Below are 26,868 nucleotides of genomic sequence, written 5' to 3' on the forward strand. Positions count from 1 at the left end.
CTGCTTGGCTCCTTGTAGGAATCGACTAGCCGCCGCGACGACCTAGAGACGCCATGGATTTGTCAGGTCAGGTCAGCCACTCCGATCCGATCCGGCTACGATCGCACGCAACAAGCAGTGCGCACAACACAAAAAGGCATGTGTGGAAGCATCGTCGCAAAAGGAGTTTCCGTTTGGTGAAAAGAGCTAAGCGCTGCTCTCCTGTTTAGTTGCAGAAATTTTTGCAAAATAGCTACCATAGTATTTTTGTTTGTATTTAATAATTATTGTCGACTAACTAGGTTCAAAAGATTAGTCTAGTAAATTAAATATAAAATGTATAATTGGTAATTTTTTTATCTATATTTAATGTTTCATACATGTATCGCAAGATTCGTTGTGACGAGAAATCTTGAAAAATTTTATACAATTTTTGCGAACTAAACAGCCCCTATGTATACCCTGAGACTGAGATGGATGCCTTTGTCCTCTGCGCAACAGGCATGGTGGGTTATGTGGAGAAACGTTGGCGCACGACGCCGCACTCCCACGAGGCTTTAGCTGCATCAGGTAGATTCATTCACCACGGCTCGGCATGCGAAGAAATCTGCATCTGCATGCAGGAAACGGTTGCCGTGCAGGTACCTAGCAAGCTCCGGTAACGAGGCTTTCCACTCAGCAGAGATGTGTCGAACGAACGAAGTTACTAACCAACAAGGTTAGTGCTTAATTATATATAAAGGTAACTAAAGCTGATATGAGATTTGGCATTTAATTTACTTCACAAATGAGGCACCACACCACCAGATCTTTTTGTTGCTTTTTCGATCGTGTAATGCGCTGAAAATTCAGTCTAGCCTATCACTTCGGACACCCTGATAACAGCAACATGAGAGGTGAATTGCCGCTGTTAGAATTCAGACACCTTATGCGCATGAAAGCACAATGAGACAAGTGGCACGCGGTAGTAATAAAAAAAATCAAACGACAATTATCTTACCTCAAATATTATTATCGGTTCGAGAACTGCATCCTATGATAAGCAAGCAAACGGTTACTGGGAGCACTAGTCTAGGAGACAGCGGAAAAAGGGTCAATTAATTTTTTCATAAACCTTTTATATATGGACCAGGCCTTTAAAATTTGAGAAATTTTACGCGAGATACGCTAGTTAACCTTGGTTGATTTTTTGGGGAGGAAACTTTGGTTAAAAGATGTCAATAAGAACAAAAAGTTAACAAAAAACAGAAAATATTAAAAAGTAAAAGGTAGGGCTACAGCATTAGCGACAAGTATCGAAACAAACGTTCATGGATCCATACCATCAATCAATCAGTTATCAGACGTTACGCAGAAATGTCCTGTCAGTTCACGCAATAAAGTGATTTTTTTTTGTTGGGATTTGCCACTGATCGACCAAGCTAGGTGCTGTATTAGTGGAATCTGAATGCAAGTCCATGAAACCCCACTGATAGAAATTGGGTGACGCAATACGTGCTTTTACTCAATGCATTTCATAAGTACGGGTGCCCAATGATCCATGCATGCTGAAAAGGACACTGGAATGTTAGCTCTGTTCACTTGAATTTATCAACATAGCTCATCAGTCATTGAGACCACACAATTATGCTTAAATCTAAAATTTAGCAGCTAACTAAACCTAAAACAATATAGTGGTATATGTTTATATTTTCAAAGCAGGAGACAATAACTGTGTAAATACAAATAATGGATGTGATTCTGAAACCCCACTTGGTAGAGCTCCACGACTTTGGCTTTGGCTCCTCCATGTATTGTAGCGAGGAGTCTTCTTTCTCTTTTCTTTCAAAAAGGAACTAGGACTCAATGATAAAATTATTATTTTTTTGCTTCACCGCTCTATGCGCACTTACATGTATAGCGGCCATACCAAACAGGGCCATTAAGGACCTCAATTGGTCATGGCTTATTTGGGTAGTTCGGACAAGCTAGCACTAAAGTTTTTCATTTTTATCCGACAACATGTAGAATGCCACTTTTTTTTTTTTGAAAAACGAGTGACACTTTTTATTCTAAAATGGGGGCCTCGTATTTTTTAAATCATTTATTCACACTTGCCAGGGAAAAAAAATACAAGTCTTAATTCCTGATGCATGTATATAGATCCTTGATCATTATTTCAGTTACCACAAGTTTGAGTATATTTGAATTTTGAGCATGTTCTGGCAAGGGCGCTACCTTTTCATTTGGTAAGAAAAGTATATATAGCACTTCATCCGTTTGAATTTATAGGTATTTTATTAGCTTTCCTATATACATAACTTTTATTATATACTTATTATTAGACATATTGTATATATAGAAAAGCCAAAACAACTTAGGCCGTCTGTATACAAAGTTTTTTTAGAGTTTTAGATTAATACCATGGTTTTAAAATATCTAGGTATTGAAAGAAAGAAGATGCTTGGATGTAATTAATTTAGAGTTTTAGAAACTACGGTATTTATAAAATACGAGTTAAATATAATACTAGTAGATACATCGTATTACAAAAAGGTAGCAAAAAAAAAAAAAGGGGCACAGAACAAAATTATTCCAGTCCTTCCACTCCTGCAACGCAGCTGCAGCCTCTCTCTCTCTCAATCATCCGACCCTATACCTAATGGATGCAACGTCAGTAGACACAAAACGGTTTCAATGGGACACACATGACAAAGACAGTCAGCATATGGACACCGCCTCTTCCATGTTCCATCCAGGTAGTAGTAGCTATGCGCTCAGCTTAGCACTAGCTAGCCATGCATGCTGCATCAAACTGCACCAGCAGCTCCGTGTCCATGGGAGGAGGATGACTTGTACACCACCCCATTGGCCTTCCTGCACTCATCTCCAACACCAGCGGCGGGGACGGCGGCGATCTCCTTGATGAAGACGGCGTCGTCGTAGATTATTCCCGATCCGTTGGCTTTGGACGCCACGGGCAGCTCCATGGCCTCTTCCTCTTCCTTCTCCTGTGTCTCCTTGTGCTTGCCCCAGAGCACCGAGTAGAGCCCGATGACGATCAGGACGGCGCCGAGGACGCCGCCGAGGAATATCTTCTCGGCGAGGATGAAGGAGCCCATGACTGCCACGATGATCATCATCAGCGGGCTGAACGCCGACGCGAACACCGGCCCCGTCTTCTGGATCACCAGGCCTTGCACGTAGTACGCTATGCTCGACGTCACAATGCCCTGAACGAAACATGCACTTCCATCGATCAGGCACCACAATTATATATATATATATATATATATATATATATATATATATATATATATGGCCAATCGGAGTCGTCGGAGATGACTTACGGCGTACGCGGCGGCGAGGAGGTTCATGTCGAAGCCGATGGTCCAGACGGAGGGGCGGTGCTCCATGGCGAAGGTGACGACGATGGCCTGCAGGGTGCCGACGAAGCAGATGAGGGTGGTGAGGGAGAGCGGCGCCGCGTACTGCTTCAGGGTGTGCGCCTGGAGGATGAAGAGGGAGGCCCAGGCGAGGGTGGCGATGATGACGAAGAGCGAGCCCAGGAACCACTCCCGGCCGCTGGGGTCGATGGCGGCGGCGACGGCAGCGGGCGCCTCGGCGCCGTGGCCTTGCGCGTGGCCGTGGCCGCTGGTCCACGCCATCTTCATCAGCGGGCCCTTGTACAGCGTCATCATCATCGCGCCGGCCACGGTCACCAGCGTCCCGGCCACCTTCGCCTGGCACCTCACCTTCTTCAGGTCCACCTTCTCCATCCTGAACATGCACGGAACAAGGTTAGAGGAGCTCAGCTACTCTGTTTTGCATCCATCGCATTCTTGATTGATCGATCGATCAGGCGATGTACCAATACCATACCTAAAAATCACGGCCATCACGAAGGTCATGGCTGGAAGGATGTTGCTCATGGCGCACGCGAAAGTCGGCCCGGTGAACTTGAGACCGGCGTAGTAGAAGTTCTGGTCTATCACAGGCCTGTAATGTAATTAAACAACATGAACAAGCAGGTTAATTACGTAATTATTGCTATTATTAGTGCTCTAGACTAGAAAAGCTGACTGACAAATTATTTCGTGAATTCTATTAGTGCTTCAGAAAAGCCTGGGTTTAGTGCTTCAGACAGTACAGTGCTGAACACCTTTTGTTGGGAAAACAATAGAATCATCTCTGCAAATGGAGATTGGAGCCTCCATCCACCTCTCTCTTTTTCTCTCCCTTTAATTAAAGAACTTAAGTTGGATGCACAAAATGACACGAGGCACAAAGTTTCTTTTATGTGCACTAACCCGAGCAGTGCGAGTACGAAGATCTGGAGGAAGACCGACCACGTCATCTTGGGCCTCACCTTCCTGCATGCCACATTTCCAATCAAGAGAATTTCAGTACACTAGTACAAAGCTGAACAAAGATCACGAGTACTTCAGCCACGGCAAATGCATGCGTGGTGGTGATTAACATTATTATTAACAGCAGATAGTAGATAGCTAGACGTAGTACCTCTCAAGGATGAGAGCAAATGGTGCAATAGAGATGGTGGCGAAGGCGTGGCGGTAGACGACGAGCACGTAGTGGCTCATGCCGTGGTTGAGGGACACCTTGGTGATAACGTTCATGCCGGCGTAGCCAAACTGCAGGGAGGTCATGGCGATGTAAGGCTTGGCCTTCTCGAAGAAATCACCGTAGCAGCCCATGGCGATGATGGTGGTATAGTCACTAGCTAGGGTAATATAGCAGGCTTGATTGCAAGCTTTGGCGATCGATCAGCTGCAGATCAGTAGCAGGTAAGGTGCTAGAGAACTCAAGGGGCAAGCAGACAAGACAAGGCCTTCTTGAGCTGAAGGAAATGTGCTGGGGGGACTGCTCTATTTATATGCTCGTGGTAGGGGCATCTCGGTCATTTTGGAGCTCATAATCCGGGGAGAGTAAGAAGGCTGTACCCATCCATGCTGGAACCCGTTTGTGCGCAGACGTCGGCTATTCTCCGCGAGTGGGCAACTGGGCATCGTGGGCGGCAGCAGGGCCAGGGCGGGCACCACCCGTCTCCCGTCTTGTATTGAGTTCCAGCTGATCCGATCCGGTGAGAGGCTAGCTCTTGCTGAAGCAAACAATATGACATGAGATGTCGACGGCTTCTCTGTTGGTTGGGATAGACTTCAGTACTCATCAGTAGGCTAGCTGTAGCATCATATCTCTGCAGCGAGCAAATTCAGTGGCAAACCATCAAAATTTCGTCAGATTTGAATGATTATTGATTGGTAGACAGAAGGAATCATCTATCAACGGTCTTATCTCTGCGAGAGATGCTACAGTAGTACAGATCATAGAGAGTCCACCGCTTTATCTAAAAAAAAATAGAGAGTCCACCGGAAATTAAACCAGCATCCATGATCAGATATAGAGTATATGCAAACTCGATCGTAGCCGACATGCATGTTTGCCTAGCTATACTGCTTCGAATGTGGTTGCCAAATTCAGTAGCACTGGTCGGCGATAAGATAGATAGATATAGCTATATGTCAATATCTACCGAAACATGCATGCAGCACCATTCATGCTGTTTTTGAAGTTCTCAGCGTTCAAGAAGGACTCGATCGACCAATCGCGTCAGATTCAAAACCAAAATTCTTTCGCGGCTAATGCTTAATCGCAAATACCACTTAATTACCCAGACATATATAGAAGTTTTGTCAATATTGAACAACAAGTTTGTTTTTTTTTTTCTGACGAAGTATTTTGAGTAAAGCTGCATCCCAATTTCCATGGAGTGTCATTGTCGAGCTTCTAAAGGAGAGAGCACTACAATATTCCAGGGCTAGGCTCCCTCTTATATGCTAAACATATGTGTATATACGTGGAGTACACTGGTGTCGAGCACTACGACACAAATGCTGTTTTTCTTTAATATATATATATATATATATATATATATATATATATATATATATATAATATAAACGACGCCGTCACCACAACAAGGAAATGCTACTACAGTACAGGAGGATACAAAGCAATGCGATGCGAGCGGCTGCGGAAAGCTACATCCTCCGGCCATTCTGCAAGCACAACCGACCCAGAAGGCAGACCTGAGTGCGATCTATGATATGGGCTGTTCTCTTTTAGTACTGGATTTGATAGTGTTTATGTGTAGAGGTCTCCTCAGTGCTAAAAATACAAGCTTTCCCTCGATCTCTGTCTCTCTTCATTTTTCTTGGCATTCTAGTTTTATTTCCGTTAGAAAAAGAAAACGTTAAAAATACAAGCTTTTCATTTAATTTCCTTTCATAGCAAACTTGTTTTGACTAGTGTTACTGCAAGAATGAGTTTGGGGTGATGTGCAACATCACAATAACAAACTACCATTGGACTGACTACCGGTAAATACAAACCATAACGGGGTGGGTGCCCTTCCCTTTATCTCTCTGCGTCCAAAATGAACGGTAGGATAAAAGATGCACGCCCACCTCAATATGAAAATTGCAAGTTGCGTGGAATACTAACATTATATTAGCATTAATCTTTACTTCTGAGTTGCTGCTTATTTCTTTGCTAGAGGAGTCATGCATGAAGAAGGTCATAAAAACCTCCACATCTGCTTCTTGCCCAACACAGGGTCAAGCCAAGGTCAAAGTGCTAAAGCACTAAGCCCCACCCAAATGAGGCAATGGCCAAGGACATCCGCACCAAGCGACAATCCCAAACACCAAGAGCCACCATTGTCCAAGGAAAACACTAGAAGAGGGAGGGCAACACCAAGCTCCAAACTAGCAATCGTTGAGGATCTAGGGAATCCACCACAACAGTCATTGTGCAACATGAACAGTGGTGATGGCAGGGATCTAGCGAACTTTGTCCTCTCCGTCATGAGTCAGATCAAGACCGCCATTGGCCAAAATCGGCCGAGGAGAGAGGCACAGAGGGGAGAGGGAGGGCAGACAAGCTCATCTAGGAGCTAGACGAGGCTGCCGATTTGTCACCACCTGGCCACCGTCGGCCTCAGAGGAACCATTGATGGAGCTCTAAATCTGGTGATAACAAGATTGAATAAGATCATATGGTGGCTTGGAATCCAATAGCTTCGTAGATCACCAAAGCCTCTCATTGTAGCACCAAATTAAACTCAAGGGAAAAGAGAGCAAACCTGTATCCTTATACATTAATTGTTCTTAGGTAACCGGAGGGTAATTCACCTCTGCGCCATAAAAGTTATTCGTGCCCCATCTCCATTCGCCCCACCATCAAGGTTTTTCGTTTGATTGGACAATGGGCGCTATTCACTTCGCCATGTGTCTGATCTTTCCGCATAAAGTAAATCTTGCAACATGACAATATGAATAATGTTACTACCTTTTTCCTTACGCTTAATTAGATTTTGTATTTTTTGCTCATTATTGCAACCGGAGAAAGTAAGAGGAAGAGAAATAAAACATGGATGAAAGCCAAGAATAGATCGAGGTGTATGCATGTTTGCAGTTCCAGAATTACGTCAAGCTAGCTAGCTAGCCCGAGAGTTTAGCTTTTGCTTTTTCTGCATGCTTGTGCGGTCTGTGCCCTTTTGCATGCACTTTTGCTTTATTTGCAAATGGGAGAGGAGAAGATGGATTTGACTTGAAACTTGAACATATAGGATAGTCTACAAGATTTTGTAATTGACGGTGCTTGTTCTCCCCTTGCGAAGGGAGCTTCAAATTGTAGGGCCTGCTTGCAGACCAATTTTTGCCAAATCAAAACATAAGCAAATTTAAAAGATTTGACATGCGATTGGTAATTCCTTCCAAATTTTGGCAAGACTATTTTTCTCTCATGATGGTAGGAAGCTAAGTATCAAATTTGATGTCTTATCAAAACATTAGCTTGCCCTAATATTGGTGTACCTAAATTTTGGGTTGCCTTAAAATTGGCATGGTAAAGATTGGTGTTCAACTAAGCAGGCTCGTAGTAAGTAGTAACTGATAGTTGGATGACATGTTATTTTTTAGAATTCTCTGGATGACATGCTATCATACTCCCTCCGATAAAAAAGTAGTAACCAATATTTTTTTTATTTTAAAATCTTTTAATAAACACATATAAAAGATTTTACAAGTATTTTGAATAGAAATCTATACATATAATAATTTACTATGTTTCTAAACTAATAAATGGTGTAAAATAGTTATTGATGTTTAATTGTTTATACTTTAGATTAACCAAGCTTATCCTATAAATGACATGTTTCGTGATCTTAGGAGTACTAGTTATCACGTATGTGCGCTATTATTGTACGTGTATGTGTTTTTTTTTCTTTCTAGCAAGTTTGTGTGTTGTTATGAATTTCGACAAGCCACATCGACTTATAATTCGACGTCAAAGTAGTAGGGATGCAGGAATTAATAACAACAGGAGCAAACAACTTTAGGGTTCCTGGCATCTTATTCTGCGCATATATGTGAATTATGATGAAACCGGACGAGAGCTATAGAATCATAGAGCTGATCACGGCGTATCCGAGAGGACAAAAGACGCTTACCACTGGTTGCGTCACGAATTAAAGTCGCTCCGGCGAAACAGAGAGTAGACACAGGTCCGCCAGTCTCTTTCTAGACGCGTAAGTAGACAAGTACCGGCAGCAGTTTATAATCGAGTGTGGATTGGAACGCACCAGCAGGTTAGCAAGTGGCCAATGACGCCTTGATTGGGATTTTAATTAGAGGCCAGGACAAGGATCGGTCGAATAACCACTCACTAAAGCCAGCAGCTTAATGCTATCTCGCCTCGCCCTGCTCCTCAAACTCCCTCAGTGTTGTACGGAGTACACCTTGTATTTTTATACCATTAATTACTTCGTTCCTATCGCCAGCAATAAGATCGAACATGCAGTATATAGTAAAGCCATTCCCTGATTGTACGTGTAAGCAGCTATACCCCATTATTGCGTTAATACTTGCCGTCTAATCATGCATGCACATCTGCACAAGCAAGAAGGCCGAGCGCCCGAGGCATGGGCCAACTTCGAGGGGGCGAGCCCATCAGACTTTCCAGCCGCCGGTCCGCTGTCACCCAAGGAGGCCTGGCCATCGCGGACTACAGAAACCAGAGAGAGACGATACACACATGCAAGCCTCCCCTCCTCCATCCGTAAGTTTCTTGACTTATTTAGCATCCTTCCCCCAGTCCCCCACTAGTTTTTGAATTAGGGATTGGGGACTAAACAATAACGACGATATGCATGCTTTAATTTAATCTTGCGTCAATCGGATGGGAACAATTTTATTTATCCTCTTATGTCAACTGGTGAACAGAAGAACAACGAGAGTGAGAGCAGCAATGTTCATCCTGAGCGTGGGAGAGAACTGAGAAAACATGTCGTGTGGACTACTGCAGAATTGGTGGTTTGCTGGAGCAGCTGAAAGCCTGAAAGGACGTCGAAATAGATCAACTCAGAATACAATCTTGTTCTTCTTCGTTTCCCAGGCGAGCATGCATGTGGTAAGCATGAATGAATTGATCGGTCACCCCGTACGTTCTGTGGACCAAGAAACTCGTTTCCAAACTATACACTGATTCACGCATTTCTGGCCACCGGTCCATTTGTTTTTGAGGCAGCGCACAGTACAACTTGAAAAGGTCGAGTTGCAGTTCGGCTATAAGTTTTTATTTTTCAATATCATTTAATCTCCACCTACAAAAATAAGAGGAGTTTTATAGTGCTTGAAAATAGTGATACCCATTCAATCCTCTAGATCCTATGGTTAAAAAATTGAGAAGACATCCTTTCCTGGGATAGGAGTAGAACATCAATCTTGTGCACAAGATTGATGTTCTACCCATCTTGTTGGTTTACATTTCTCCTTTTAATTGGCTATTGATTTGGTTGTGATGTGCATGTGCTGCAGAGCAATGGTCAAGGCTGCCCTTTCTTCAGGTGAGAGGAGGATTACCTGAAGCTTCTGCAGTCCAAAGACTTGAAGGAAGAAGATGCAGACCTGGGTGCAGAGTTCACTATGCAGAATCTAGACATGAAGATGAAGGAGCCAGCCTGTAGTTTGGTGTCTGAACTTGATCATTGCAAGGAACATAGGGCACTTGTAGTAGTAGGGAGTGAACTAATTAATTAATCTTATGAAAGTTCAATGTTTGCTCTCTCTATGTATTCTGTTTGTGATGTTGGGCATGCTGTTTGTGGTGCTCCCTAAATAGTACTTTGAGTTTCACAACTGAGTAGTCTTGTAAAACTATTATCCTAATTAATGAATGCCAGCTTTGTTTTAATGGTTATCAGTACCATCGATCCAAGCATACCTGAGACTTTTTTATATGATTTTTCATTGATATCTGAGACTTTTTTATATGATTTTTCATTGGTTGTTAATTTGTTATATCTGTTACCAAGTTTCCAAAACCGATCTTTCGTAAGCCACAAAATTGGAACCAGATTACCAACCATCCTTTTGTGGATATGACCTGTTAAAACTGTTGTCTGTAGCCCATGTTACTCAAAATGTGACTCTTATTGGAAGCTCTCTCTATTTTATACATTAATTAAACGGATTATCCCTGCAACGCAAAAGGAGACCCTAATTCAGTACAGCGAAGGATGCTACTGCACACAATTTCAGGCCCTATAGGGAAGATTCAGTGTTCATAACGGATTATCTGCAACGTAGAAGGAGATCCTATACTTCATAGCAGCAAAGGTATCTACTCTCAAGTGTTCCTTGATACTCTGAAGATGCTAGTGCACACAAATTCAGGCCCACTAGGGCAGAGTCAATATTCATAAAAATCTCATTCATGCACCAAATAAAACCTTGGAAGCAGAAAGCATAGTATGTGTTGCACAAAACAACAGGGATTAAGGACACGACATCCCAAAACAGTAACTTGAAGTTATGTGGAGAAGATAATATATCCAGATATTTTAACCAAACAAACAGGAATAGGATGCTACATGATTGTTACAGATAGACGACGGCTTAGAAGATTGGAAGTAGAAAGTACACTTACAGTTGCAAGCACATCAAATTGCAGTGTAATTAGAATAATCTTTTCTTCCCAGTGGGTGAGTTTGTCCTTGTGCAAAGAACCTTCCTGCCTTTGGCACGCCTGCGCTTCAGTACCTTTCGTCCAGAAGTAGTCCGCATCCGCCTGCGGAAACCATGTGTACGGGCAAGTGACTTCCTAGATCTTGACCTCTTGGTCATGCAGAGGGCAGCCTTTCCAGCCCTAATCTGCATACCACGGGATCTTCGTGTTGTCATTCTATTGTAGCTGAACTCAATTCCTAAAGATGAACCTGACATAGAACATGTTAAAAAGTATAAGAACAATGAAGGCACACAAGCATTCACAATCACATATTTGTGAATACATATCTGGTTCTGTTTGGATTTTGGAAAAGGTTATACAATGCTTAAGTGGTTCATTGAATTCAACTTTGTTGTGCTTATTTTAGAAGCATTGGGATAGATTTAGGTAATGGAAAAGTCGATTGTGATTAAAGTGGTGCCATAGTAGCAGTCTTGAGATCAAGTTTCTTTTTTGGAAGCGCTTATGCTTCAACTGTGTTATATAATTTGTTTGACTATGTTGGTTAACAGTCCTGTCGCATGCAGCCCTTCTTAAATCTCAATTTCTTGTCAAGCAAAAGAAAATGCTAGTTCAATGTCTTGTAAGATGTTGCGATGTCTAAATGATTCACAATAGAAAACAAAAGGCAAATTCTATGTAGCTATTTTGTAATATCTAGAAACATCTAAATGATTCAGGAATGAAAGAAAATGGCCAATTCTATGTAGCTGTTGTTATGTAAGATTTTGCGACATTCACATCATTTAGGACAAAATTCAGACAGATATAGTCTAGAATTCATCAGACATTTTGTGGAGATAATAACAATTACAAGACATTTTGTGGAAAATTGAGATAATAACAATTACAAAGTTTCATACTTGCTCCTTCTCATAACTCTGAAAAAATGAGCATAGCCAGTTTCAAGTTTGGACACTGTCAAGACACAAGCACTGTACAAACTAACTTTGCCTCACATTCACATTATGCTCAATAAAATTTTGTTGATCGAGCCATTTAGGAATGCTCAGACTCCAGTATAAAATTTCAGATTTCTCCGAACCATCCAATTAACCAACAGGTTTGACACTAACTGAATTTCAGTTTTTTTCATAATACAGCCACACAAGTTTCAATGTTTTCGCACAACTAAATAGGACACTTCTGTTTATTTAGATGAAGGGGAGCATAGTTAATTCTGTTTCAAACATTAAACTAACATAAATGCGCAGGTATTGTTCTTCTCCTAGTGGACTAGAGCAATGAACAACAAACTATACAAAACCTCCACCCTCTTGATACCACCTTCCTGGTATCATTAGTGAATCATGTATTAGCAATTCAAACATTCTATTCTGCAAACCTAGTGCCAACACAAATTCCATTTCCCCGTGTGAGATTATACTACAGTTGTAAGTGTCAGCGAGCTATTCTTCAGGAGTCTGTTGGCTAGATAGGATATGCTCCAATGCTTGTAACTGTCTAACCTCTAGTGCCTAGTCTTCAGCTGATCCGTGCATGCAGGGCTGTTAGTAGTGATTGGCTAGGAATGATCGGCACTGTGTATAAGAACATGTACTCTAATCCGTGAATGAACTGAGCGTTCTATTCCCTTACAGTAAGCAACTACCCACAAATTCCACCAAAAGCCAAAACAAATGGCCGCACAAACGCTAGCACACGAATACAAAGAAGAGAAGGAATACGGGATACATTCTCACCCGCGAACGAGGAAGAGGAGGTGAAGGCCAGCGACGCCGAGACCGCCGCCGCGAGCGAGGCGGGGGAGGCGGAGGCGGACGACGTGGAAGAGGACGAGACGAAGGAGCTCCGGAGGAACGGGGAGGCGGATACCCCCACCGGGGCCGCCCTGCGAGTGCGGGCGACGCCTCCGATAGCCGCCGCAGAGATCCTCCCGGAGTGGAAGGAGAGAGACGCCATTGGAAGAGAGGCTAGTGCGAGCGCCATGGTTGGAGGACTCGCAGGTGCTGCGGGCTAGCCACTCCCTGCGGCTTGTTTTGTTTTATCTTATCCACGCTTGATGAGGCAGGCCTTACGGGCTGCCATTTTGGGCTGGTGCACATTGGGCCCACTTGAGCAACTTCTTTTTCTACGGTCCTGGTGTGCACGTTAGGCCTGGTCCTGGTTTATGAGGGAAAGGCATACCCTTCCCCTCAATAATAATAATAAAAAAACGGTAATGATAGCATATAGACACCACGTATCTGGGCCTATGGCCTAATAAAACGACCCAGTCGAACAAAACGAAGACGTATATATCGATTCCTCCGACCTCCATATTCCCACTGCGTCACCCACCATGTGAATCCACGCTTCAACCTTCTTCCTTCTCCCGCTCCTCTACTCTCTGCTTCTGCTTGTGCGTGCTGCGTATTCCTCCCTTTCAAGCTCTCCATGTGCGATGGCCAGCGAGCTGCGCCTCCCTTCCTCCGCACCCTCCATGTCGCGACGACCGGCGAGCTATGCCTCCCTCCCTCCCTTCGCACCCCCCTTGCGCTCCATGCCACCGAAGTGGGGGCAGCGACAGCGGTTTTCTGGCAAGCCACGTGGCTCCTTCCCTCCTTTGGCTCTCTCTTCCTTGTGTTCCGGCGAGGTAGGTGAGGTTCCCGTCTGGATCTCGGTCTTCTTCTTCTTCTTCTTTTTCTTTTTCTTCTTCTTCTTCTTCTTCCTCCTCCTCCTCCTCCAGATCTAAGCTCTCCTTCTCTATATCTAAGCCCTCCTCCTCCCTTCTCAACATCCTATTCCTCCTCTATGTTTGCATCTAAGGGATGTGGCTATGCCTAGGGTTTCAGCGAGTTTTTTGGGTAGATCCCGTTGTGTTGCAATGGTTCTCTCCAGATATTACGGTAGATTTCAATTGATGTTGCAATAGTGCTTTAAAGATATTTGCAGTATGTTTTTAAGTCGTGTCAATGCATGTTGCAACAGTTGTTCGGTGTTGTTTAAATAATATGTTCATGGTGTTTCAGTCATTTCAACTATTTTTTTGTTGTTGCAATAATATGTTCAAGTTGTTTCAACTTCATCATTCCAATGTTGGAGATGTTGCCCTTTTTTGTTGTTGTTCCAGTATATATGTTCATGGTGTTTCAACTGCTTCAGGTTATTGTTGCATCAATTTGCTCGTTTTTGTTACAATAACCTATTCATGGTGTTTCAACTACTTCAACCTATTTTTGTAGCGGCAAGATGTGTGTGTGGGAGGGGAGCGCGAGTTGGGGGCGGGCTGTGAGGGTGAGCTGGTGGCAGCGATGCGGGAGGGCGGGCGGATTTTGTGTGTTGGGGGGCGAGGCGGGTTCCTTTGCGTAGAGAGCGGAAGAAATGCGGTTTTGATTCTCTACTTCCTCCTCCGTGCGGGGCAGGTTGGATGGGGCAGGGTCGCTGGTGGTGGGTGGAGTCGTTGGTTGCAAGCAGGCTTGCCTTTTTTTTATATATTGAGATGGACGGGGTTGTGAGTGAGATTAGTAAAGCACTAGCGTCTGAACGCACTCACGCGCCGAACGTCCGAGCGCTAGCAAAACTTAAAAAAAGCAAAAAAATAAATAAATAAACTATCTGTTAACTGTTTCTCTCTCACTGTATGCTCTGCATTTTTGGACTAAGCTCCCTCTTTTGGTACATCTAAAATTTTAATTTTTTCTGATTGTAAGTGCTTCAACCTAAGCAATTAAGCATAATAAGTTTTTTACAGCGATACATGCATACTTTTGCTTATTAGATTATGTTCTTTATTGTAATCCGTGCTCTGTCTATGATATATGTAACAGTTTTGATTTACCTTTTTATCTGCCCTGTTTGAGTAAGCCCGATCACAAATAAATGAACCAATGGAAGAGCGACATCCGACATGTAACGCTGAATCCTCCCAAATGGCAGAATTGCAATAGTAACAACAATGACATATTAGCCCGTTCAATTGTAAGCCGTGATATCCTCAAAGAAAGGATATTTGTTATTGGTGCAATGCTGTTATCTCGTAACGATAGAGAATGGATGGTTTCATGTTTGACAGCACTAGTGGCCTAGCGTATTGTACAGATCTTAAAAGAGATCGATGGAGCTAGCTAATGAAGCTACGCTATAAACATGTCGAAGGAAGAACGGTGTCCTCATTTCTTCTTGAAGGTAATAGCGTTAGGCTCTTCCGGGACCGGCGGCATGCGCTGCTTCTCCTCCTCCACCTGCTCGAGCAGAGCTTGCAGCTCAGCCTCCGTCAAGCTCTCCAGCCGTTTCTGCAAGGACACAAACAAAAGCAACAGGCCCATGGCGATCAGTCAATCTCTCATACGGAACAGGTCGTAGATCATGACTTGCTTTCTCGTACCTCCATGACTTGCTTCTCGTAGTCCCTGAGCTGGTGCGCGTAGGTCATGTCCTTGTTGGCCACCCGGAACATGTAGGTGGAGATCCACCCCACCGTCATCCCGAGCACCACCAGCAGCTGCACCACGTTCCCGGCCTGCAATGGGTCCACTCCCAGAAGCTGTGCCGTAGCGTTTCCCGGCGAGTTAAACCAACTGCAAATTGAAAACGAGCGAAATTTCTGCAGTAAAAATGGACGCCGCCGCCGCGGCGGCGGCGGCAGCTCACCTCGAGCCCGTACTTGAGGCCGACGCCGAAGGCGGTGACGCCGAGGCCGATCAGCAGCACGTCTTTCCTCGTGTACCCGAACGGCGCCTGCAATGGAACGCCGCGCGGGTGTTTTCAGTTTCAGGAGTGTCTCGGGGATATCAGGTCGTGGATTGTACCTTCTCTTGTTTCGGGGATTGGGAGTCATCGGTGCTGCTTTCCGAGATGCTGCTCCGTGCCGCGAAGCGCCTCCTCTGCCTGACCGATCTGAGCAGGCCGTTCGGGGGTGGCAGCAGCACGATTTTGGCTTAGGGGGCCGAGCAGGAAGCACAAAAAGAGCAGGATTGGATTTCCAATCAAATCAGCATAACAAGATGGTGATGATGAGAAAGCTAAAGAGTAGCAGTGGCACTTACTGGAAGAATGGCAAGGATGCAGGGAGGCTATCCTCCTGGCGGAGCGGACGGCGCCGCCGCCAGGGGAGACTGAAGCCACAGGAGCGGCCACCGCTGCCGGAGCCATGCTTGACGCGCGCGCTACTCCCTCCCGCTCTCGGCCGGACCGCACGCCACTCCCCGGGCCGGGCAGCTCTATCTTATCCTGGACGGACGCGCTTGATGAGAGGACGCTGCCGAGCCGCGCGTGCGCACGTCCTCCTGGGGCTTGAGAGTTCGGTGAGCTCCAAAATATCGCAGGCGCTCGCGGCGTCGTGTGGTGTGTGTGGTACTGGTGGATAAGGCGTTTCTGCCGCGCCAACACCCGTTGCTCGGCTCGGCTTTTTGGCCCCCCCAAAAAAATGGCCTCGTCGTCCGTCTTCTCCCCGCTCTTCACCTCGCTCCGGCTGCCCGTACCCACCGCCATCTCGTGCTGTGCTTCTCCGCCGCAGGGCGTGGCCTCGGCGGTCCACGACGCCGTCCCTCGGCCAGTGCCGCCGCTCGTGGCGGTCGCTAGCCACAGGAGGGAGTTGGTGCTAGGGGCGGCGCTGACCGCGGTGCTGTCGAGGGCGCCGCTGCCGCCGGCCCAGGCGCGCGAGGTGGAGGTCGGCACGTACCTGCCGCCGGCGCCGTCTAACCCTGGCTTCGTCTTCTTCCGTGCCACCCCCAAGGACACCCCCGCGCTCCGCGCCGGTGAGGTCTCGGTCGTCCTTGCCATGATTTTTCTGTAAGCATGTTGTTGTGGGATCAGTACTCAGTGCATCATTTTCATTCGTGCCAATCTGACTCACTCAGGCAATGTGGAGCCGTACGAGTTCATCCTGCCGCCGACGTGGAAGCAGGCGCGCGTCGCCAACATCCTGTCCGGGAACTACTGCCAGCCCAAGTGCGCCGAGCCGTGGGTGGAGGTGAAGTTCGAGGACGAGAAGCAGGGCAAGGTGCAGGTGGTGGCGTCGCCGCTCATCCGCCTCACCAACAAGCCCAACGCCACGATCCAGGACATCGGCAGCCCCGAGAGGCTGATCGCATCGCTGGGGCCTTTCGTCACCGGCAACACCTTCGACCCCGACGAGCTCGTCGACACCAACGTCGAGAACGTCGACGGCCAGACTGTAATAATTTGACCTCGATCGCTCGCTCCTCCCCCTTGCCTGGTTGTTGTAGTGAAATCTTCGCCCCCTCGGGTTATTTTAGAAATCGAGCTGCTTATGCGGATCATGGTTCATGTCATGCAGTACTACAGCTACGTGCTGGAGACTCCATTGGCGCTGACAGGTTCGCACAATCTGGCTAAGGCCACCGCCAAGGGGAGCACGGTGGTGCTGTTCGTCGCGAGCGCCAACGACAAGCAGTGGCCGGCGTCGGAGAAGGTTCTGAAAGCCATAGTGGACTCGTTTCAAGTATGAGTGGTTTGGGCGAGGAGTTACGTTGTTGGCAAATGGCAACATCGCCCTTTTTGAGTTGAGTTGAGTTGAGTTGCTTTATGAAGCTCTAAAGTACGAGGGAGTATATATAATCTGATAAAGGCAAAACACTGCTTTTTTTGAGGCTTGAGTGACGGTTGCTGTTCATAGCTTGTCGAAGACTGAGGCGTCAGATGTACACAGTGAGGAACTGATCATTTTCAGTGAAATGCAGGTTATCTTGTAAGGCCTTGTTTAGTTCACCCTAAAAACCAAAAAGTTTTTAAGATTTCCCGTCACATCGAATCTTATGACACATGCATAAAACATTAAATATAGACGAAAATAAAAATTAATTACACAGTTTAGCTGTAAATCACGAGTCGAATCTTTTGATCCTAGTTAGTCCATAATTAGATAATATTTGTCACAAACAAAGAAAGAGCTACAATAGCGAAATCCAAAAAAAGTTTTACATCTAAACAAGACCTAAGTTAGTAAATGCGATTTTTTATCTAGAGACTATACTTTTTGAGCATGTTAAAAAATAATGAGCATGCTACAGAACACACTGCACTTCACTTTTACAAAGAGAAAATAGCCAGATATAATGAATTATATCAAACACCACAAAATTTATATCCTAGCGCCTCCTTAGAAATGTCCAACCATCACGATGATTGAAATGTGCAAAGCAACGGTGTGCAACGCAGGTTTTCTTCCAGAAAAGTTGCTTGCGTTTCAAATTTGGCGACCCTCTCTACCAAGAAAAACTAGACTCTCAGGCATACTCTTTGACTTGTTCGCAACAAAGCGATCCAATGAAAACAGAAGTCACAGAGGTTGAATTTCTTCTTTAAATTGATATCTTAAGGCCTAGTTTGGCACAACGTCACAGCTGAAATTATTTCTTCAGCTTCACGAACAACTCTAGAATAGATCGAGCTAGAGCATTGGATCTTAAGGCCTATTTAGTGTAACTTCGCTCCACCAGTGAAGTTGTTTTTTCCACTTCACGAACAGCTCTAAGGTAGAGATTGGATATGCTTTGTTGAACAATTTTGTAAAAAATACAGCTCCACATAGTGGGGAAAAAATGAAATGACTATTTGTCCTTCTCTTTATATTTTTTTCTTATTTTCTCTTCTCTATATCCTCCATCTCTAATCCTTGCATGGCCTAGCCTCCATGCCACTCCCTCCCCACACGTCTTAGCAGACCACACCTTCGCTCGATGGTTGCTTCCTTCCCACGCCTATTGGCAGGGGCACATACAACCTTTAAGACATGTTGGAGCTTATGGTGCAAATTAGAGTCATGTGAAGCTACTATTTTCAGTTTTCATCTCACACTAAATCTCTACAAGAGCAGTATTTAAGGAACTTTTTAGGTGGCTATTTGGTTTTACCCTGCTCGACACAAAACAACTCAAAACGGCTTGAGAGGCTGATGATGGAGCTGTGTTGAACCTAAACTAATGAGACCACTTGGAATCTATTTACTTACTGCCCTTCAAGATAGAGGGTTAGTCATGCATGCATTCTGTCTCTAGACGTTTAGAATCGCACGCCTACAGGCGTAGGACAAAAGTGCCTGAAGCTGATGCAAACATGTCCTTCCTCTTTACTTTATTTGACTTCGAACCTACCTTACAAAAGAAGAGTACGCCCTTTATCCAAAAAAGATATACTCTCTCCGTCCTAAAATAGAGATCGTTATATGATGCGTGCGGGTAAAATTTTCTCAACTTTGAGTAAACTTGTAGAAAATACGTGCAACATTTATATCTTAAAATAAGTTTATTGTGAAAATATATTCAACGATCTATCTAATGATATTAATTATGTGTTATGAATATCAATAATCTTTTAGATATATATTTGATCAAAGTTAAAAGTATTTGACTTATCGAAAAGCAAGAATGATATCTATTTTGGAACAGATGAAGTATATAATTTAAGATTTATGTGAGTCAAACTAGTTTAACTTTGATCAAATTTAAGTGAACAGTGTTATGTCCTCAAGAATAATGTTATGTCTTCAACTAAGTTTTCTACATAAGTGCAACGTAAATATATTTTTGAGGAATCAAATTATTTGACTCTTCAAAAAATAAGAGTTGCATTCTTTTATGGATAGTGCGAAAGAACGACAAAACTAGTCACAATTTATCAGTAGACCACTGTTTAATGGTTAAACTTCGGGTCCGTGTCTCCGAATAGTCCCTCAGCTATTTTAAACACCAATTTTTCTTGAAACTTTTCACTTAAACATAATTTTGTTACTAGGTCTATATATGGCGTGCCTAGTGTGCAATAGGTGCTGCAAAACGAGTTGCTATAACATACCATACCATGTTTCTTTTCTGCAAGTACCAGTGTATGTGTGTTGTTAATTCATAAAAATAATACTGCAATGGTTTAATCGATGCACGATACAAGAGCATGTCTTAGGGGATGTTTAGTTCTCTATAACATGCAAAACGCAAAATGCCAACTATTTTAGAATAATAAAATGAAAAATACCAAAATTTTTAAGATTATATTTAGTTTCATCTAGAGCCTCTTGAGGCTTTTTTTTGTCTCTTGAGGCTAAAATTCAAAATGAAGAATAACTATTTTTTATCAAAAATTTTGTATAGTGTTTAATTTTATTATATAAAATGAAGGACCCAAAACTTTTTAGAAAAAAACTAATCACCCTTCAACTTCCTATCATGCCAAGAGCATTAGGTGCACAATTGGCAGATTTGGTTGATTTTAATATCGGTCCACCTAGCGCCCGGACATCCGGCTCGTAGGTGTGTGTCCGGACGCACCTAACACCCGACCATACCGATCCGGACAGAGACCCAACCAATCCGGACAGACTCGCGTGCGGCCCCGACTCGCGGCGCGCTCGCGTGCGGCCCCGCGCAACCATCCCGCCGCGCCGCCGTCCGCGTAGCCCCGCGCAGCCATCCCGCCGCGCCGCCGTCCGCGTGGCCCCGCGAAGCCATCCCGCTGCGCCGCCCGTCTCGCCACGCCGCCCATCCTCCCGCCGTTCCCCTCCTCCGTGTTCCCCTCCGCAGAGGTCGTCCCCGCGCTGGCACACCCCGTTCCCCCGTCGCCTTCGACCGGTTCATGTCTCATCTGCTGGCCAACGCCGAGATCCCCACGGGCTGCCGTCCCCCGGCGATTGTTGAGGGCCGTGAGACAGATCTATGGGTAGACGGGCGCAAGGAGGGCTCAAACCGGGGCTCAAGGGACGGAGTGCCTGTTGCAATCACCAGGGGCAAGGAGATGGTGGAGACGAACCCTTCTTCTTCAAATCAACCCAATCAGCATGTAATTAGATCCTCTGTTTTGCTACTGAAACTTGTGTTACAATAGTACTCAAATATTTACCAGAGTCCACTGCAACAAGAATTTTGGTTGTCTGTGTGTTCTGCTGTGTGTTCTATGATGACACTTTGAAACGTGCAGGAGGTTGATGACGATTCTGTTAGTGGACATCACCAGATTGTTGCAACTTCAAGCGCTAACAGGGCTGCCTATGTTTCAGAAGTATGTTTCTGGGAAACTCTAACTAAAATTTTTTATTTCCTTCAAAATAATTAGCTGTTGTTGACTGCGTGTGTAATCTGACAATGTATTTGTAACATAGGGTTCCATTGACCCTATTCTTGATCAGAGTCTTTCTAACGGGGCAGCAGTTCAGCCGTTTGAGGGTGTTGATGTGGAGATAACTGATGACGAGTTGGTGTATGAAGAAGAACAGGACGTTGTTAGCTCCCAACCAATTGTTCCATTTGAAGGGATGGAGTTTGATACAATAGATGAAGCAAGGAGGGTGTACAACGCTTATGCATTCAAGATGGGATTCAGTATCAGGATAGGCTCATCAAGAAGTAGTCGTGTGACTAAACAATTGATAAGGAAGGAGTTTGAATGTTCGCATGCAAGGATTACACCTGGTGAAAAGGAAGAAAGTGCATCGAGTAATGCATCATCATCGGCAGCAGCTACATCCAAGAAGAAGAGTGCAACAGCGGTAATGACCACTGCAACAAGGAAACGGAGCACGTTAAAGAAGGTAGATTGTAAGGCACATATGGCTGTGGGTCTACGTAACGGAAGGTGGAGGGTTGTGGTGTTTCAAGCAGAGCATACACACCCTTTGGTGAAGATAAAGGGCAGGGTAATGCAGCTGCGGTCGCACAGACGAATATCATGGGCAGATTATGAGCTATTGAAGACACTGCACCATCGAAACATATCCACCATGCAAATCATGGCAGTGCTAGGAGACTTCCATGGAGGCGTGGGAAACCTAACCTTCAACAGTAAGGATGTCTCCAATATGAGGACACACTTGAGGGTAGGACTACGGTACAGAGACATGGATGCTGTCCTAGAGTATTTTCAGAAGTTGCAAGCCGAGAGCCCTAGCTTCTTCTATGCTATCAAGCTAGATGCTGAGAATGTTGTAAGGGGGTTGTTTTGGATTGATGGCAGATCAAGGGAGTTGTACAAGTGCTTCAGGGATTGCATATTCTTTGACACGACGTTCTGCACTAACCGGTACAACATGCCCTTTGCACCAATTGTTGGGATCAACAATCATGCCCAAAGCATCCTACTAGGTTGTGCTCTGCTTCCGGATGAGACTACTGAAACATTTGTGTGGGTGCTTCAAACGCTCAAGGATGCAATGGGTGGAATAGCACCAACCAACATCATGACTGACCAGGATAGGGCCATGAAAGCTGCAATAGCACAGGTATTCCCTTCTACAACACATAGGTGTTGCAAGTTTCATGTGGTCAGCAAAGTTTGTGAGAAGTTTGGTTGGTTAATTAGAAACAACCCAGAATTTGCAGATGAGTTTGACTATTGCATCAACTTCACCGAGTCTCCAGAGGAGTTTGAGACGTTGTGGCATAACATAGGGGTGAAGTATGATATGCATAGCAATGATCATTTTCAGAACATGTCTTCAACCAAGTCTATGTGGGCACCTGCATATTTCAAGAAATGCTTCTTTCCCTTCACAAGCACAACAGGGAGATCTGAGAGTATGAATGCATTATTCAAGACAATGGTGCACCCACAGGACTCAGTGTTGCAGTTCCTTACGCAATATGAGTACATAATGGAAACAAGGATTGAGAAGGAGTATCGAGAAGCAGCAAAAGGTGAAACGACAAATCCACCGCTGTGGGGGAGGTCTCAAATTGAGAAGCAAGTATCTAAGAATAACACTAGAAGTATTTTCTTCAAGTTTCAAGAGTTGCTGCGTGATTCCACGGCATTAACTATAGATTCGATTGCTAAAGAGGGAAGCCAAATGACAGTGCAGGTAAGGTGTACATACAGACTGCACATTTCTGTTGCAGCATACATAGATGTTCTGTTTTAAAAAAATACTGAAACATGCTATTCATTACTAGTGAAACAGAATCTAGAGTCCATTGAAATAATAATTCTGGGTGACTTTGTAAATTGATGGTACCCCTATTTTGTACTTATGTTGTAGGTGTTGAAACGAGTACACAAGGAAGGTGAGGTGACATTGAAAACATACAATGTTGCTGCGAATCAGGGGTCTGAAACATACACTTGCTCTTGCAACATGTTTGACCAAGATGGTCTCCTATGTCCTCACATCCTGAAAGTCTTTACTACACTTGATGTGCAACATGTACCACAGAAGTATCTGCTGCACAGGTGGTCTGAAGAAGCTACGCTAAAAGTTCCTCAACATTTGTCAGGTCCTGAACCAGTGTTTGGTGTTCTAGCGACAAATAAGCTGAGGTACAATGCATTGTGTAGGAAAATGACACAGCTGGCTGCTGATGCTTGTGTGGGTCCAGAAGAGTACATGGTGGGTTCACAAGGGATCGATCATTTGAGGGAAAAGGTGAAGGAAACCACGAAAGCATTGATTTCAAGACAAAATGATCCCCCAAATGTAGTTGAGGGTGCAAAGGAGGTGGAGAGAGGGGTGAAACAAACAAAGTTCAAGAACCCTCCAGCAAAAGATCCACAAGGGAGGCCTAGGAACAAGGTTGACCGTAAGAAGACCATTGTACAACAAGTGAAAGAAAAAGCAATAAAGAAGAACAGGTCCAAGGCTAAGAAAGACAAAGCCAAAGAGTCGGTGTGCTTGGTATGCCACGAAGAAGGCCACGGTGTGGAGACGTGCAAGTTCTTATCGGCAGCAATACACCTAAGCGACACAGAGTTAAAGCTGTAGATTTATATTCCTTGAACAAAAATAAGTGTATATATGAGGCACTCATTGATTTATAAATTATAAACCAGTTTAGTTTTATATATGAACTGAAGCTTCTTTTGGTGTAGCACTTCGCTCATCTTTCTTGTAGTAAGTTTTGATTATATCTCCTTTCCTTTTTCTACAAGGCCACCTTTCATTGAGATTGATCACTTTCACATTACGTACGATGAGTTCTATGATTCCTTCAAGGCAAGGGGATTGGTTGGTAACAATGTAATGGCTTTGTGGAGTTATGAGTTCAATCTTGACCAGCTTCAAATGCTTAAAGAGAATAAAACAAGAGATATTAAATTTGCTTTCCCCCAGTTGGCCACGGTAATGATACAATACCTGTGACTTTCTATTTCTAAATGAATTCCTCGAACTCATCTTTTATTTAGCTTTTTTCATTTCTTATTTTTCCAACCTTTTTTTTGTGTGTGCTGCATAGTCATTCTTGAGTGTGGATCCAGCTTCTTTCAGTAATGATGGGACTCTCAAGAAAATTTACACCAAGATAAATGAAACATGGACTATCGCCAAGATGGATCTGGTACGTGAGGTGTATATACATTGTTTTGTTCCAATGAGAAAGGCCATCAACGAAGCAAGGGCACTCATTTCAAATGGGCAGTACTAATGTTACATCTGAGTTACTGTACTGAAACAGTAAAGTTTCAATACTGTTACATATGAAGATATCCTAATGAAACAGTTGTATCTACTGTGTACATTCGAAAGGTTGAACACTGTTACATCTGAAATCTTCTATTGTAACAGCATAGTAGAACTATTGTTACATCTGAATTACTCTAGTGAAACAGCAATGGTTCAACACTGTTACATCTGAAATCTTCTATTGCAACAGCATAGTAGAACTATTGTTACATCTGAATTACTCTAGTGAAACAGCAATGGTTCAACACTGTTACATCTAAAATCTTCTATTGCAACAGCATAGTAGAACTATTGTTACATCTGAATTACTCTAGTGAAACAGCAATGGTTCAACACTGTTACATCTGAAATCTTCTATTGCAACAGCATAGTAGAACTATTGTTACATCTGAATTACTCTAGTGAAACAGCAATGGTTCAACACTGTTACATCTGAAATCTTCTATTGCAACAGCATAGTGGAACTATTGTTACATCTGAATTACTCTAGTGAAACAGCAATGGTTCAACACTATTACATCTGTAATTCTCCAAGGAAACAGTTATCAACTTCTGTTACATCTCAAATTACGACAACACTGAACAAACATTAACAAGCATGGACCGATAGATAACGTAGCGTATCATGAATCAACTCCATATTACAAGAAATATGATGTTTCTTGGCACATCGCTCTCCTAACACCTCCTATCTACATAGCGTCAACTTCATCAGGTCTTTCTGGCATTGTACATCTTCACAAATTCATCTAGCTTAACCACATTGTGTTCTGATCGAAGGAGTAGTGCTGCAGCATGCTTCCTGAAGTCTAGCACCGAATCCTAGGCAGAGACATAATGAAAAAAAGAAAGCAAAGCAAGACTGAGCAAGCATATTTAGAGACAAAAAATAAGAGTTATAAAAATAAGAATATTTTAGAATCAAAACACATACTTTCACAAGTGATGGATCCACAATCTTCTTGCCATCCCATGCATCCATATAAACCATTGTAAAGATCCCGCAGTCATACCTTTTAAAGAAAAAAGAAAATAAAACATGTGAACATACAAATCATTAGGCAATGATGACTAGGAAGGACATGCTAAAAGTGCAACATACACATTCTTTTGTTTAGGATATCCCTCGGGGTAGATCCACTCAAAACTAGACACATCAGTTCTGAGTACCCCATGTTTCAGTGTGGTGGCTGCAAAATTCTGAATCTGAAAATAAATGAAACAATTCAGGAATACAAATGCAATAGAGAATCAAGAGCTACTTCAACATCTAAAGAATGAATGATGCAACATGAAATCGAGATCTATTTTAACAAAAGCAGAATGAACAGCAAGGAATCCACCGATCCACTTACCAAGTTCTGGGCACACTTCAAACATGAGCTCTCCTTAGAGGCGCTTAAAGAGTCAAAGAAGGCAATTTGCTTCATGAACATACTAACACAAAGAAGCACCCAGTGGTCTTGAAAAATTATCGGAAAGAACATCTGCATACACCTTTCAGTCATTGACACATGCAGCAAATGACAATGCAATATATAAAGTGGAGAGAATGAAACATTGGGAAAAGTACAGTGCAACATATGAATGCACAGTGTGCAACATGTATGGAAACATTTGAAATGAGTGTATCTTGCTTTGTTGATGGCCTTTCTCATTGGAACGAAACAATGTATATACACCTCACGTACCAGATCCATCTTGGCGATAGTCCATGTTTCATTTATCTTGGTGTAAATTTTCTTGAGAGTCCCATCATTACTGAAAGAAGCTGGATCCACACTCAAGAATGACTGTGCAACACACACAAAAAAAAGGTTGGAAAAATAAGAAATGAAAAAAGCTAAATAAAAGATGAGTTCGAGGAATTCATTTAGAAATAGAAAGTCACAGGTATTGTATCATTACCGTGGCCAACTGGGGGAAAGCAAATTTAATATCTCTTGTTTTATTCTCTTTAAGCATTTGAAGCTGGTCAAGATTGAACTCATAACTCCACAAAGCCATTACATTGTTACCAACCAATCCCCTTGCCTTGAAGGAATCATAGAACTCATCGTACGTAATGTGAAAGTGATCAATCTCAATGAAAGGTGGCCTTGTAGAAAAAGGAAAGGAGATATAATCAAAACTTAGTACAAGAAAGATGAGCGAAGTGCTGCACCAAAAGAAGCTTGTTTCAACAAGTATGAATGAAGTATAGAAACAAAAAAAATAGCTAGTTTCAACACATGCATACTACATTCACAAGAAGTAAACAAGCCTGGTGCAACAAAATATGGGTAGCACATTAAACAGCACACAAAGTGTAGGACAATTCAAAGTTGTATCCCCTGATCGAAGATATGAGGAGTGGGGAGTGGATAAACTCACGGTTGGCATTCACCCTCTAACTTGAATCCCTGATCGAAGGCTCTTTTAGCTAAAAAGTTGTTCCAAATTTCTTTGATATCAGCATCATCACTCTTCGGTCTTGT

General features: G+C 43.6%; 5 protein-coding genes across 5 annotated transcripts; 2 read left to right on the forward strand and 3 right to left on the reverse strand.

Moving 5' to 3' along the window:
• Window positions 2,459-4,833, reverse strand: LOC8082406 (WAT1-related protein At5g07050). Its single transcript, XM_002458603.2, has 5 exons — window positions 4,480-4,833; window positions 4,269-4,331; window positions 3,841-3,957; window positions 3,309-3,738; window positions 2,459-3,191 (listed from the first exon to the last, which is right to left on the reverse strand). Exons 1-5 carry the CDS (start codon window positions 4,671-4,673, stop codon window positions 2,769-2,771), a joined length of 1,227 nt encoding a protein of 408 aa, XP_002458648.1. The 5' UTR covers window positions 4,674-4,833; the 3' UTR covers window positions 2,459-2,768.
• Window positions 10,735-13,143, reverse strand: LOC110434129 (50S ribosomal protein L34, chloroplastic). The gene is made up of 2 exons (XM_021457883.1): window positions 12,750-13,143; window positions 10,735-11,254 (listed from the first exon to the last, which is right to left on the reverse strand). The coding sequence occupies exons 1-2, from the start codon at window positions 12,994-12,996 to the stop codon at window positions 10,995-10,997; spliced, it is 507 nt and encodes a 168-aa protein (XP_021313558.1). The 5' UTR covers window positions 12,997-13,143; the 3' UTR covers window positions 10,735-10,994.
• On the reverse strand, window positions 14,900-16,210 carry LOC8082407. The gene is made up of 3 exons (XM_021456806.1): window positions 16,035-16,210; window positions 15,374-15,925; window positions 14,900-15,281 (listed from the first exon to the last, which is right to left on the reverse strand). Exons 2-3 carry the CDS (start codon window positions 15,824-15,826, stop codon window positions 15,159-15,161), a joined length of 576 nt encoding a protein of 191 aa, XP_021312481.1. The 5' UTR covers window positions 15,827-15,925; window positions 16,035-16,210; the 3' UTR covers window positions 14,900-15,158.
• LOC8082408 (psbP domain-containing protein 6, chloroplastic) lies at window positions 16,321-17,713 on the forward strand. Its single transcript, XM_002456454.2, has 3 exons — window positions 16,321-16,745; window positions 16,848-17,164; window positions 17,288-17,713. Exons 1-3 carry the CDS (start codon window positions 16,415-16,417, stop codon window positions 17,456-17,458), a joined length of 819 nt encoding a protein of 272 aa, XP_002456499.2. The 5' UTR covers window positions 16,321-16,414; the 3' UTR covers window positions 17,459-17,713.
• On the forward strand, window positions 20,578-23,692 carry LOC8055261 (protein FAR1-RELATED SEQUENCE 5). Its single transcript, XM_021456319.1, has 4 exons — window positions 20,578-20,781; window positions 20,920-21,000; window positions 21,101-22,795; window positions 22,973-23,692. Exons 1-4 carry the CDS (start codon window positions 20,578-20,580, stop codon window positions 23,690-23,692), a joined length of 2,700 nt encoding a protein of 899 aa, XP_021311994.1.

Source organism: Sorghum bicolor, chromosome 3 (genome assembly GCF_000003195.3).
Source record: "Sorghum bicolor cultivar BTx623 chromosome 3, Sorghum_bicolor_NCBIv3, whole genome shotgun sequence".
NCBI lineage: Eukaryota > Viridiplantae > Streptophyta > Magnoliopsida > Poales > Poaceae > Sorghum > Sorghum bicolor.

Excerpts from the sequence above, each read along its gene's own strand:
- LOC8082406 (XM_002458603.2), bottom strand. The coding sequence starts at position 4,673 with ATGGGCTGCTACGGTGATTTCTTCGAGAAGGCCAAGCCTTACATCGCC. Across the intron at positions 4,332-4,479 it reads TTTGCTCTCATCCTTGAGAG|GAAGGTGAGGCCCAAGATGA; the intron begins GTACTACGTCTA and ends TGTGGCATGCAG. Across the intron at positions 3,192-3,308 it reads TCCTCGCCGCCGCGTACGCC|GGCATTGTGACGTCGAGCAT; the intron begins GTAAGTCATCTC and ends TGTTTCGTTCAG.
- LOC110434129 (XM_021457883.1), bottom strand. The coding sequence starts at position 12,996 with ATGGCGCTCGCACTAGCCTCTCTTCCAATGGCGTCTCTCTCCTTCCAC. Across the intron at positions 11,255-12,749 it reads CTCCTCTTCCTCGTTCGCGG|GTTCATCTTTAGGAATTGAG; the intron begins GTGAGAATGTAT and ends GTTCTATGTCAG.
- LOC8082407 (XM_021456806.1), bottom strand. The coding sequence starts at position 15,826 with ATGACTCCCAATCCCCGAAACAAGAGAAGGTACAATCCACGACCTGAT. Across the intron at positions 15,282-15,373 it reads ACGAGAAGCAAGTCATGGAG|AAACGGCTGGAGAGCTTGAC; the intron begins GTACGAGAAAGC and ends GTGTCCTTGCAG.
- LOC8082408 (XM_002456454.2), top strand. The coding sequence starts at position 16,415 with ATGGCCTCGTCGTCCGTCTTCTCCCCGCTCTTCACCTCGCTCCGGCTG. Across the intron at positions 16,746-16,847 it reads CACCCCCGCGCTCCGCGCCG|GCAATGTGGAGCCGTACGAG; the intron begins GTGAGGTCTCGG and ends TGACTCACTCAG. Across the intron at positions 17,165-17,287 it reads AGAACGTCGACGGCCAGACT|TACTACAGCTACGTGCTGGA; the intron begins GTAATAATTTGA and ends CATGTCATGCAG.
- LOC8055261 (XM_021456319.1), top strand. The coding sequence starts at position 20,578 with ATGTCTCATCTGCTGGCCAACGCCGAGATCCCCACGGGCTGCCGTCCC. Across the intron at positions 20,782-20,919 it reads CAAATCAACCCAATCAGCAT|GAGGTTGATGACGATTCTGT; the intron begins GTAATTAGATCC and ends TGAAACGTGCAG. Across the intron at positions 22,796-22,972 it reads GAAGCCAAATGACAGTGCAG|GTGTTGAAACGAGTACACAA; the intron begins GTAAGGTGTACA and ends CTTATGTTGTAG.